Source organism: Stegodyphus dumicola, chromosome 1, assembly GCF_044657685.1.
Source record: "Stegodyphus dumicola isolate Sdum_Otavi_A_Nest chromosome 1, ASM4465768v1".
Taxonomy (NCBI): domain Eukaryota; kingdom Metazoa; phylum Arthropoda; class Arachnida; order Araneae; family Eresidae; genus Stegodyphus; species Stegodyphus dumicola.
Window position 1 is genome coordinate 181,790,043 of NC_140768.1, and position 13,503 is coordinate 181,803,545.

The window sequence follows — 13,503 nt, forward strand, 5'->3', positions numbered from 1 at the left end:
AACCTAACGTTAAATGTGGAATTATTTCCTACCAGTTGACCTCTCAATGTCTGATAATAAATCACGTCATTAGGAATTTGCTTGCTCAGTGTTTCGAGGAATAGTGAACTATCGTTTGTCTCTTTTGCTGCGCTCGCAGTATTTTTAATGGATTTATTTTCTTGCCCTTCTGCATCACACAGGCTCTCTAAATGCGACAAAGATTTGCAAATATTACATTTAACCCATTTTGCCTTACAAAATGATTTTTTGTGACCCTTTTTTAAACAGCGCTTGCGCTTAAATTGATCGTATAGTGCTTTATGTTTCTCTGAAATACTTAAGTCGCAGTCTTTTGAGAGGTGAGATTTAAGACAAAAGTCGCACATATAATTTTCGACTGATGTATTAAGCGTCGCCGCTGATACCATTTTATTTTTAATTGGAGAAACACTCTTACGATAGTTGTCGGTATTTCTTTCACTGGTTATCGAAAGTGTTTGTTGTTTAAGACCCAGAGTTAGTGACTTTTCGCGCGCTTCTACTTCTCTCTTTAGAAACAACAATAAATCTGACACTGTTGACTCTGTGTCGACCTTTTGCTCCCTACTAAACTGTAACACTAAATCTTGCGGTATACACTTATATAAAATAGGAAGTAATAGATTGCCGTAAGAATTAAAATTAATATCTAATGTCTCTAAACTTCTTGTTTGAACTGTTATTTCATCATATAGTTTTCTTAAACTGGATACATCACTTGATCGGCGTACTGGCTCTAAAGCTAGGAGAACGTTCATATGCGCGCTAACTAATATTTCTTTTTTCCCAAATCTGTCAGTTAAGATTTCGATGGCCTTTATATAGTTTTCTCCTATTAATGGCAATCCGCTTATAGCTTTTGCAGCTGAACCGGTGAGTAAAGATCTTAAATAGTTAAAACTTCTCAACATCTTGAAGCGTATTGTCTTCGTGAATGGCAGCTTTATACTGAGACCAAAATTCAATAAATTTACATAAATCGCCGCTGAAAGTTTCTAAGGTAATGCGAGGCAATTTAGTATTATAATTAGTTTTGATTTCCGAAACTTGTGAAGTTGTTCCGGTTTTACCCACATTTTGAATACATCTATTGACTTTAGATTTACATCTAATGATGGATTCGCTGTATTCTAAACAATGTTCTACTTCTGTCTCTAATTCCTGAACAGTGCTTTGAGCATTAATAACTTCATCATATTTTAACAAGCTAGTTTCTCTCTCGATTAACACTGAAAGTGATTCATGCAACACTTCTAGGTTCGGATTCTCGCTTTGCAATTCCTCATCTAATTTCCTTATTAATTTTGTTACACTCGTACGAACCGAACCTCTAATTTTTCTATTTCTCTCGACGGTTTCTTCAAAACTCATTATCAAAGATAAATTGCATGCAGATAAATGAAATGACTCACCTTCTGGCCTGATGCTACCAAAAACTTGATGTATGTAATAACTTACATCTTCTTTATCGGTGGTTCTTGTGTTCTATTGGCCAAACAAAGACACTTTCCTTTAACTAAATCTATTTAATGAAGAGAAGACTATGTACAAATATTATATACAGATTACAGAGTATCTAGTTTATGTCACTCTCAACCACTCTCATCAACCTCTCAACCCTCTCTGCCGAAACTCTTAATTAGCTAAACATACGGGCGGCGCAGCGCCCTCTATCTCTTTTTCCTACAACTTGTAATACTTCTTCGTTACAACAGAATGCGGAGCAATACAAGTATGTGAATGTGGTTACTTTTGATCTGTTTTCTAGTTTATGATCACTGCATTACTTGCAATGTAATGGGACATGAGGATCCAGAGTATAAATCACTGCTGCTTTTTTGTTGTCCAAGTAATACGCTTTCCACCTTCCTACCTAGGCACCACCTAGGCAAAAATCCTGCTAGTAACTTATTTATGGGAGTTGTGCTATAAATCTGTTATTATCTGTTATATATTGTAACGTTTGATATTTCGTTATTTTGTCCGCAAATTTGCTTGTAGGATGTTCAGTTGCTTTACATTTGTAAACCTAGCTGTGTTTATTTGCCGTACTTTATCAGACCATTGACAAAGGACTCGTAAATAGGGCATGGGGTTTTGTTCGTACCATGACTCTAGGCAACAGAAGATGTTGTTTCGTTATGTCTGGTGCAGATGATGCACTTCTTGTTACGCGAACTACATTCTTTTATATAAGTGGCTCTCTCCTATTGCTTAAGTTAAGCAATAGGAATGTTCTGAACACGGAATTCTATGATATTTAAATCCTTGGCATTTTATAATGTTTTGTTAAGTGATATATCGTCTTTAGAAACAGGATTTGAAACTGCTACTAGCTTTAAAGTTTCTCTGATACTGTGGTTTGGTCTGGTGTTAAGTCCTCTATTAAGTCGTTAGTAATATCACTATAACGCAACTGCGCTGTAACTGAGACTTGTATTTTACAACTTTCAGCAACATCGAAAAACCTTATCTTCTTCAACCGCTGATGACATCTCGTTGAAAGCTGTCGTTTTCAGCCTTTTTAGTTTTAAAACGTGATGACTCAGTTTGAGTTGAAATCGTATTAGATTTCTAAAACATGCGTTTTTCTCTTGATGCCCGCTGATTTGTTGCAGCTAATCTATAGCTTCTTAAATTTCGTAGCTCCCACATTATTGATTTGTAACCCTAATTTATTGGAACTGAGTGTTGAATTTAAATGAATGTGTTAAAGTGAATTGAGAGCCGAATTAAGTTTACTTTCTGCAACTTCTGTAGAGTCATTAGCTTACTTTTATGCAGGAGTAATGAAAAGTGAGAAATGTCTTCGCTGGGACTCGAACCATGGACCTCTCGAATACGTGTAGAACGTGTTCACCATTACACCACGAAAGCATGCTAAGAAGCGGGATACCTTATACAAACCGTCTTTTAAAGCGCGACTGGGGATAAGGGGACCCAATCGCCAAATCCTGGTGGTGAAGAATCACCATCCACTACCTTTTTTAGTTCGGGCGCCACTTTAGATTTTTTAGGTATTTTTGAAGCAGGAGAAGAGACAAATGTGCAATGCCCTCGCCGGGACTCGCATCACGGACCTCTGGAATACACGCAGAGTGTTCTGACCGCTACATCACGAAGTTAATAAGGCAGGAGAAACTTATACTTCTGTTTTGGATCTCTAGACCCAATCAGGACTTAGTCTTGTGTCATCGCCTTCCTTTCTTATGGAGCTTTTATACACACTTCTGCGATAACGTTCATGGCTCGAGTTGCGCTTTATGCGAACGTTATGATAAGGAGACGTAGTGATTCTATGGAATTTGCTGTAATTTAGCCCTTGGATCTGACGCCGTTTGAAACTATCTGTCTACTATCTTTTGCAGCTATACTATACTACTTCTTTCCAACAATTTCAATTCCTGCTGCGGTACTAGTTACTAAATGCCTTAAACCAGCGGTTCTCAACCTTTTGACTAACGCGTACCATCTAAACACAAATTGAAAACCCTTAGTATTACCACTACCACTCTTGAACAAAGCTCAGTATAGTACCACCACCACTCTTGAACAAAGCTCAGATCGCATAAATTTACGAGTGTTGGAGAAAAAAACTCAATCAGGATGTTCGAACTTTAATTTTTGAATTTAATACTTTAAAATACTTTGCTTCTTTGCGTACCACCTATTTCTCTCTTGCGTACCACCGGTTGAGAACCCCTGCCGTAAACGAAACATTCTAGTGCAGATTCCGTAAAGTTGTTTCCACCAGATTTTTTTTTTTTTTGAAAAAAACGTGCAGGAATACTAAATAATTGAAAGATTTGCTGGAATCTTGAGTTTGTGGGTATGTTTCTTACGGAAGTAGCTATTCTAGAAACAAAACCATTAACCGCTTATATGACAGGGGAGTATTTCTTTCAGGTCATCAGAACCCGTGATGGGATCAATGGAAACACATTAATCAGTAGATGAAAGATGGAACTGCATTTCGAGGCTAACAGTAATTTTGAGAATGAACTTTTGTTTAGTTACTTCCAAAATTTGAAGAAATGAAAAGCTCTAGTTAATTTAGTTGGACAATCTCTTCCTAAATTAGTAGCACACTTGGAATCTCCTTATTTTAAAACATTCATCAATTCAGTCGCCTACTGCAAAGTATTTATTACGAAGATTAATACTATTCTGCCAACTCTGCTATACAAACTAAGAGGAACATCATTGTCACTCGTGTGGTATTAATTACTTATGCACGAAACTTATATTTTATGTAGTATTGAATTTCTAGTACTGCATCTCTCATTTTATGAGGAATAACACAACGTGTTTTTACTGTGCAGATAAAACTTGTAAGTTTAATTATATTTCTAAAAGTTTAAAATACTCTTATTACTTTGACATATATCTCAAGAAAACTAGGACTGTTCGAACACAATGCTTTTGCATATAGAAAATTAAGCTGCTGAAATTGAAAGAATAGTAATAAGTCGAAATAATGCTTACACGTATCACATTCCAGCTGAAAAGAGTTTGTTGTGCATTTGCTAATTATGAACTTGCCCAAAGATAATTAAATGAAAATGAGGGAACATAGAATAGTGTGATAATTCTTAAAAGATATAGATAATCAAAATAATAAAATATCGGTAACCAAACATAATAACAATTTATTTAATTATATTGTAGGGGCATAAGGTTATTTTGAAGCATGATACTTGAAAAATGAGCAATGTCTTAGCTGAGAGTCGAATCTGGACCTCTCGAATATGCGGCGAGTGTGCTACCGTTACATGACAAAGACATGCAGAAAGGAGGCAGAAAATATCTTCTAATATAATAACAATTTACTTCGAAAATAGTTAATGGTGAACGACGCAGCCATAAGAACTAAATATGAGAACGCGAATTTACAAATGGTAGTCAATTTTGTATCTTTAAATAAGTCCTGTTTATTTATAAGATAGGATTTCCGAAACATATCTAAAATCCCAAATCATTAGGCTTATATCTAGAAATACTCAAAAAGTCCCAAAAAATTAGCTTAACATATATAAACATTTTTTATGTCCCTGGAGACTATTTAATTAAAACAAATTCTATTATGATCCCGAAAATCTCTATTTATGCGGTTTCCTATTATCAACATATTAAAAATGCAAATGGTTATCACTTAATCATTAAACATTAGATAATCTACAGGTGACGGATCGTGTTTCCAAAAGAAAATACTACTAGTCGACGTAAAAATACGCCGCACACGAACATTATACGAAGCACCACGAATTTCAGAACTTCTTTTTAACACTATTATTCTCTATATTTATACCATCTGAGTGACAATGAAATTAGAACTGTTCCTTGTCCTTCAACAAGGTATTTTATGCCCTCTGGGGTACACTGTACTTTGCAGTGTCAGATACGTATTGGTCATACGTATTTTATACGTATAGTCACATATAGGGATACGTATAGTATATACGTATAGGTATAGTGATACGTATAATATATACGTATGCGTATAGTCACAGATGTGTATTGGAATCCCTCGAATGCTGGGTGCAACATTTGCTTCAAAAAGGGTAATAGACAGACAATCTTATTAACATAATTCGACCTTATATTTCCACATATCATTCTTGTCTTTTCTTATTGTAAAATTCTAAAACATAAATTTATAAATAAATTTTTAATTTGATACTTACGGATGGTATTTTTCTTGTAATCATAGCTGGAACTGAGTCCCAAAGGGCTGTGCAGCACATCAATTTCACTGTGAAAAAATATGATGCCGGAATTATTCATATTCAACAGGAACATATCTATTCATATTCATATTCATAATATATTCATGTTCAACACGATGTTGAAGATTAAAATTTAGCAGTATAACAAACTTAAACATCGAATAATTTGCATGGAATCTTTTCTATATTATGCATTTATACCTGACTGAGTAATCTGAATACAATTTTCTCTGTGGATGTTGTGTAATGTTTTATTAGATGATGATATTTATTATTTATGCCCAAACAGACATAACTATCATGTCTGTCGGATACATTGTCGATGTAAAGGTTGCTCGATTTCAGTAGAGCAAACTTTACATTTTCAGATTTTTAGAAGTAGTTCTCAGGAAGTTCTAAAAGATGATACATTCGATTTTACGAGTAAATTTCGTTTCGCAAGCTTTTAGCCAATTTTCATTGCTGCACTACATTTTGCCGAAGATGACGTCATATTTCGAGTTTTTAAAGATACCGATTTTTCTTTTTTTTATTTTTTTAGACCAGACTTATGTTAAGGGGTTTCGTTAGTAAAATTGTCTATCTATCATTCTGACAAACAGTTAAATAAATTGATTCAATTCATCCATTTACATGAATAACTCTCATTATCAAGTCTCAATTATTGCTATTTTCACTCTGCTTAGTTTAATCTACTATATTTTAAGTAAACATAATATTTTCGTTGATATGGTTATCAGCATGATGCTTAAAATTTAATTGAATTTTAAACTGTGATTTAATTTAAGGTGCATGTTATAGACTACCACAAAGAGGATCAGATATATAACATATTTTTTGTGTGGAAAATACCAAAGATTTTAAAAGAATTAAAAAAAGACTAATTCGATTTATGTTAAAATGGATAAAACATTATTGCCACTATCTACTTCCTCATATTATTTTTACAATATGAAAAGAATGGACTCAAACATAAGCCAAATACATTTTTTCTTGCTACTGATGCGTAAACATTGAGTCGAATCGTTAACTTCAGGCGTATTTTATCTTAAATGAATGCTGACCTAACGATTATGTGAGTTACTTGAAAGTCTGCGAATTATTGGGCTAACAGAAAAGCGATTTCACGCACAGACTTAAACAAAACATAAATTAAAATCGACAGCTCTTTAACTGTTACTGGTAGTTTACAACTAAAGAGAAAATACCACTTAAAATTTGTCCGTTGTTTGTCACCAGAATATATGCAACAAGTCGGGACACTGCTGCTTTACTTACGTTCAGTTATCAAAGGCTGTAATACTTTTAACAAATTATCTGGCTTTGATCTTTTTTAATCTGCTATACTACTTCTTTTCTAAACTCAAAATGTTCACCGGTGCAATCAATTACCAACTACAAGAAGCTCTTCATGCAACAAGGAATAAGTTTCAGTTAATAATTAGCAGTATTTAAACTTCTTTTTAGTTCCTTGCTTTACATTTGCGTTACATTCTGATATAAGCGAGAATACAAAACATGAATCAAAGGTAAGCCGTGACTATGTTTAACGCAACTCTTAGTAGACCTTAAAATAAATCTCATGAAGTTTATTTCTCAGGACTAATGTTTCATTTCCCAAATACAATAACCGCTACAGAAAATGCAGTACCATGAGGATTTGGATGTATAATAATGCGAATTGCAATAAATATCTATCTGAACTATTTGTGTAAATTATCTGAAATGCAACTTTGTCTCGTGGTAAGTAAGCGAGATAAAGGGGAGAAGGAAACGTCAAATGCGTCGACATTTGTCACTCTCTGTCATCACATGATACCTATTTTTTTAGCTATTTCTCATCTCATTAGGCACGTGTAAAAGAAGAGATGTCTGGCAGATAAACTGTGACTCAGTTTCGGCAATCAAGCGTTTTATCGAGGAGTTTTATTTTAAGTTTATGAACGGCTGGTTGATTCATCTGTCTGATCGCAGATGAAACATATCTACATGCCGCCACGGTACAGAGGATTTTGGAGGAGATGGATTGAAGGAGGAAATGTGAATTGCGTCAGGGCTGCTGGTTTATCTAGACTGACGTCAGCATGGATGCTTAGATCGACGCATCTGAAGGCATGCGATTGAGGACCGACAAAACATGACTGTCGACATTATGCAGAATGTTTAGGGATGCTGCAATGTCAGCAAGAACAATTTCTAGAGGACTGATTAAAAGGTAAAGTAAAGTCGTTCCGACCTTTACGAAGACTGCCACTGTCGTAGAGTCACCGGAGCCAACGACTGAGATGTTGCCAGGAGAGAACCTCTTGAAGGCTTAAACGGCACAGCGACGAGTCTCACTTCTGTTTCATCAATGACAGTCATCCATTAAGAATCTAGAGGCGCTGGAGAACCATGAACATAGGTTTATGGTCACTACTGGTTGCCTATGTTCCTATGTTCATGGTCCTACTGGTTGTCATGTTCCAGCTACCTACGTTCATGGTCACTACTGGTTGTATCAGAGGCAGACGGCACAGCAATATGTAGGCGACTGGCTGCAACCGGTTGCATTACCCTATCATCAACCATTGCAAAATGCTACTTTCCAGCAAGATAACACCCGAGTGCACACGGCAATTATCAGCAGGCAAATTCTCTAAGGTTATTTAGATGCTGCCTGGACCACCGAAGTTTTGAGATCTCCCACCAATCCAGCATTTGTAAAATATGATTTGCTAAAATGCCGCAGCCTCTATCGGAGAACGAATTGTGGAGGGTGTTGAAAGCACATGGTGATACATTCCTCAAGGCTCTAGGCTATCCGCATGCTGATTTCCTCTCTGTATTAAAAGGTTACGAATTGTGTCTACATAAAAGGTGATCCTACTTTCTTCTGATCATCTTGCACATTTGACCGTTGTATTGTACTGCCTTTTTGAAATTAAAATTACTTATTTATGTATGTATTCTCTGTCCGTCTGTTAGGTTTCATGCCCTACAACTCACTCTTTCATGATGCGCATTTTCTGTCAGGCGGTGTATGTTATTGCATCACAAGAGAGTTTGTTATAGTCAACTGTTGTGTAAGGAATCAAGTTTAAAATCAGCTCAATCTTCTTACCTGATTGGATTTTCAGGATTTCCATACCAAAGCCTGGTAAAGAAATGACGTGTCTTGAATTTTTTTAAGTTAATCACATTCAGAAAGTAACTATCATAATTGAATTCCAGCTGTAAGTAATAGAGTTATTAAGCTTCAATAAACAGAAACTTTTAAAGGAGTTAAAACTCTGAAGTAGTGAGAGAAGAACAATTATATTTACTAAATAAAGGTTGGTTATGGTAATAAATCAAAACCATGAAACCAAAGTTTAATCATGCATATTTTAATTATGCAATTATAACCCAGGCTTTCTTATAAACTTAAAATGGCAGAATCCTAGCAAAATTATATAAAAGCATAAGATAAAACAGCTATTGGTTTGGTTTGGTTTATTGAGATTATGGCAAAGCACACTAGGGCTATCTGCCTAAGGGGAGGGATGCCTTCGTGGAGGACTTTCTAAGGGGGAACTGGCTCGTATACACGTTACACATGGAGAAAACCACGAAAACGACCATTAAAATAGCTATTGAAAGATGTTTTTATGTAATACCTATAACAAAGGAAATGCAACAACGTAAACACTTGCTGATTGATTTAAATCAGTTTGCTTTTTTATTTAATTCTACATTAATTTCAAAATCTCAAAATTATTTGAACTTAATAATATTTAGTATATGGATTCATAATTTATTTTTTGTTTTTCCAGAGAGACGTCGTCACATTATCTGGACGTGTTCAATATTCTTTACCTTCTACAAGTTTTTACGTCAGAAAACAAAATTATTTAGTGAATATGAGGATAGCAAATCATGTATCTATGGTGTAAGAAGAGTTCTAAATCCAGTTAATGCTAGAATACTTCAGCAGAAACTTTGCAAAAATGTTGAACATTTACTTTACCCTAGCATGCATCTATATCATCCATGACATTTGTCAAGAATTGCTATTGTACATAATTATTTTACTTTCCACGTGGCTCGGTAAATGCCAGTTTTCAATTGTTTGCTGTTTGGTAGTATATAAAATTTTAAATTTATCTTTCAAATTATAATTGTTTAACTAACTGAAGAATGCTATACGCATACCGTATGCAGAAAGAAAAGTTCGCCGGTTTGATAAATCTTTTGGAAATAAATGAAAATAATGGATTTTATTGAACTCAAATGAAACTAACATAAGACAGGAAAACAATGAAAATTTGGAATGTCATTTCCGAAACTTTTCCTTCTTTAAAAAAGTTAACGACGGCTAAAACAACAGAATTTTCCTCTACACTTTATTTTGTAACTACTATTTTGTAACATGGTTCACGGAAATACATTTTATAAAAAAAACGGTTTAAGTACTTTTAGTTAATTTAGTTCAAAATTTGCGCTGATAAAAATACGAAATATGAACTTTGTATCAAATGGTTTACACCCAAAATTTACTATCATAAATCACATTAATATATAACTGATGTTAATTTTTGTTGAAATATATCATTGTTTCAATTGTGCGAAATTATATGTTAATTTTCTACTTTACCTCATATAAGTTCTTCAGTAATTTTGTAAGGTATTTCTCCCGCTTTCCAAGCGTGCCTTCGTGGTGTAATGGTTTTGCACTCTGGTCCGGTATTCCACAGGTCCGTGGTTCGATTCCCGGCGAAGGCGTTGCTAATTTTTTCATCTCTCCGGCCTCCAAAAAAAATACCCAATGTCGCTACAACTTTATAACATTTTAATATTACATACTGTCTCGTTAAAAACTACTTAGTAACTCAATAACTAATATTTATAAATTTTTAACAAATAAAAATGTCTTCACCTCTTAATCATGTTTTAGACTTGCTCGAATATACATATCACAAAAGCTATTATGCATGTTTGAGCAGGTTCCCTGCTTAAAAAAATCTTAACAATATATCGTGGAGTGTGTGTTTATGGTAAAGCCTATCTGCCTAAAAGGACGGATGCCTTCGTAGAGGACTTTCAAATTGAAACTGGCTCGTATACACGTTACACATGGGGAAAACCACGAAAACACCCATGCAGCCAGCCCGTTCGCGGGATTCGAAACTCGGACCGAACTACCAGTGTTCAGCGACTTTACCGCTCGGCCACTTGAGGGCCAAACTTATCCTGGAAACATTTAAAGTAAGCTATAATTTTTACAAAAATTATATAAATTTTTGAATGGTTTGAATCACTCTGTATAAATCTTAACAAATAGAGCTTTAAATATGATAAAGAAAAATTTTCTTCTTTAACTGTATGTTAGGTAAATAATTTCTTCTCTAGAGTGAAAGTTAACAAACTCCACAGAGGGCTCACGGAACAGAATGGCCATTAGACATGTTATTTTATATAATTTTATAAAACAATTACAGGGCATATTATGATATTTGAAACATGTTTACTAAGGCATCTCTGATCCGTATCCTGTTACGGCTCAGGAAGGATTCTTTAATTATAGAGATAGTAAGTTAGTCCTAGGTTTTCAATAATAATATAGGAAACGTTACATTAGAAGTTTCAGATAATTCTTCGGCGGGTAGTTAAGACCTTTTTTTTAAATAGAGATTTAGAATTAGGCAACAAAATTATTTACATGCGCAAAATACTACTTACATGAAATTCCAAAAAGACAGTCATAAAACGTTCTTCATTTTTATGAAATTACACTTTATTTGAATTGCAGAGCTGTATAGTTTTTAAATAAAAATACCCAGTTCATTATTTTTTAGAAAAGAAAATTTTTGTCTTGTACTTACTTCTTGATAAACAATATTCAGAACACCAGTTTGATTTATAATGCTAACATATCCATCATCTAATTTCATGCTCTGTAACTGAAAAACAAAAAGCAAAATAAGCAAGCTCGTGTGTCATATGCATTTTTTTCGCAGAGGTCTTTTAAAAATTCATATTATCATATCATCATTCATAACATCATAACATCAAATACATATATTATTTTATTTTGGATTTGTTCTAGAAATCATTGTTTGCAGTTTTATGAAAACTATGTAAATTTCTTAGGGAAAAAAATGAGTAATATAATCAGAGATGCAACAGGATAGTATTTTTAAATATCGCTCAGAAAAAGTATAATATAAAAAATTTGGAAAACTTCTGGTAGTTACTTTAATATACTTTAATACACTTTGGAAATTATTCTTCAGTTGTATAAGATCTACTGTGCATTCCTGGGATTAAAAGTGTACTTGTCTATTCTCTGACCGCTGTGCTTAGACAAATTGCTACATCCTGTAGTCGAAGGAAAAAACCTGTCGTATCTAAGTATTTGTATTTTCAAGCACTTTCGGTTTTAGACTGCCATACTTAAGTGTGCTCCATTTTCAACCATTGGTAACTAGAGCAAAATTCAGTGATCGATGAGCCATTGCTGCTGTGGCCAATAACTTCGGACATTAATGCATTCTTATATGTTCACAAATAAGAGTTGTAAACAAATGGCGGTGTTACATACTTTCGTTGCCTGACTATCTTTGCGCATTTTGGGACAGTATCTTGTTAATAGCTCTCAGGAATACGAGGAATATCTCTGATGTGGTATGACACCACAAATACACAGTTTTAAATACAGGTCAAACTGTGTTTTGCCACAAATACACTGCAAAACACAGTTTGACCTGCTTGCATCGACATGATCTTTATCTTCTGTACCGTTAGTTTCATCATTACTCTATTTGATCGAGTAATCTCAAGCTTTCTCGCTTGCTGCTTATCGCTTTCGCTCGCACAGTATGTAATTTACTCATTTCTGAGGTTGTATAGACTATTAGGAGATTTTCAGCACCTTATCTGAGTTCGAAGCACTGATCTTTTAGAAAGTCGTGCTACCCATTTATACTACTATGCACGGAGAAATGAGATAATTCTTTGCAAGGGAACCATCAGATTTTTGCATAGAATTAATAGTTTATGAAATCCATTTTTACCTTAAAGCTTAGTTTCCAATTCAATTTTATAGAAGTGTAGGTACTGATGCTGCAACAGCGGGATATATTGTTGTGTGTCACCGATTTTGAAAAAGCAGCCTGATTAACCTTCCAGCACGAACGTATGCGCAAAATTTACGACAAATTCAGTTTTTAATACGCATTTTTCGCATATCGAAGCTGAGACGTCTGAAAGTCATTTCTATTCCACCTTTCTACCCTTCCCCACATCATAGAATGTGCCAACAGGAAGTCATTTGACTTTTTTTTAACTAGGCTTTTGTGCTATGTAGCAGCTTTATCATAAAAGTTACGACATGCGCGTGGTCGTGTTTCAAAATTAGGAAAATATTTTTTTTCAAATATTTTGTAATTTTGTGTTATTAATTGCCGTGTATTATTTTAATTTGAATACATTTGTCTCTGTAAATGTTATATTAATTTTCATGGGAAAAAAAATATATATATGTGTGTGCAACTAGCTGATTTTGCTGGGATTCTTCAAGAGTTATCCCACGAAGAAAAGGAAGACAACGAAACCTTTGGATGGGAGAACAATAGCGATTTCCATTCCATATTTTCTTTCCATTCCTTATTTTCTTTTATTTCTATTTTTTAGAAATAAATAAAAACATTAAAGTGCGTTTTTGTAATCAGTAAGAAGTAAATTTCCTTGCAGAAGTAAGTAATGTTAAACTTACTTTCTTTCTTACCAAGGTGTT

General features: G+C 34.2%; 1 protein-coding gene and 1 long non-coding RNA gene across 9 annotated transcripts in view; one reads left to right on the plus strand and one right to left on the minus strand.

Annotated features, from left to right (window-relative positions):
* The window catches only part of LOC118202700 (endothelin-converting enzyme 2-like), a 161,579-nt gene that overhangs the window by 87,055 nt on the left and 61,021 nt on the right, over positions 1-13,503 (minus strand). For all 4 annotated transcript variants that reach the window (XR_015042987.1, XR_015042986.1, XM_085823470.1 and 1 more), the window contains exons 13-15: positions 11,591-11,668; positions 8,851-8,960; positions 5,706-5,773 (exon numbers count right to left, since the gene is read on the minus strand). Coding sequence is in view for 2 of the 4 variants with exons in the window: in XM_085823470.1 (XP_085679596.1) it covers positions 5,706-5,773; positions 8,851-8,960; positions 11,591-11,668 (256 nt within the window). In the remaining 2 variants the exon portion in view is untranslated. The remainder of the gene's footprint in view (positions 1-5,705; positions 5,774-8,850; positions 8,961-11,590; positions 11,669-13,503) is intronic.
* Positions 1-13,503, plus strand: part of LOC146999403 (uncharacterized) — a 131,281-nt gene that overhangs the window by 80,048 nt on the left and 37,730 nt on the right. For 3 of the 5 annotated variants that reach the window (XR_015042995.1, XR_015042993.1, XR_015042998.1), the window contains exon 3: positions 9,542-11,584. The exons of the other annotated variants lie outside the window; for them this stretch is intronic. This is a non-coding gene — a long non-coding RNA (uncharacterized LOC146999403). Of the gene's footprint in view, positions 1-9,541; positions 11,585-13,503 lie in introns of those variants that run through there. 5 annotated transcript variants of the gene reach the window in all.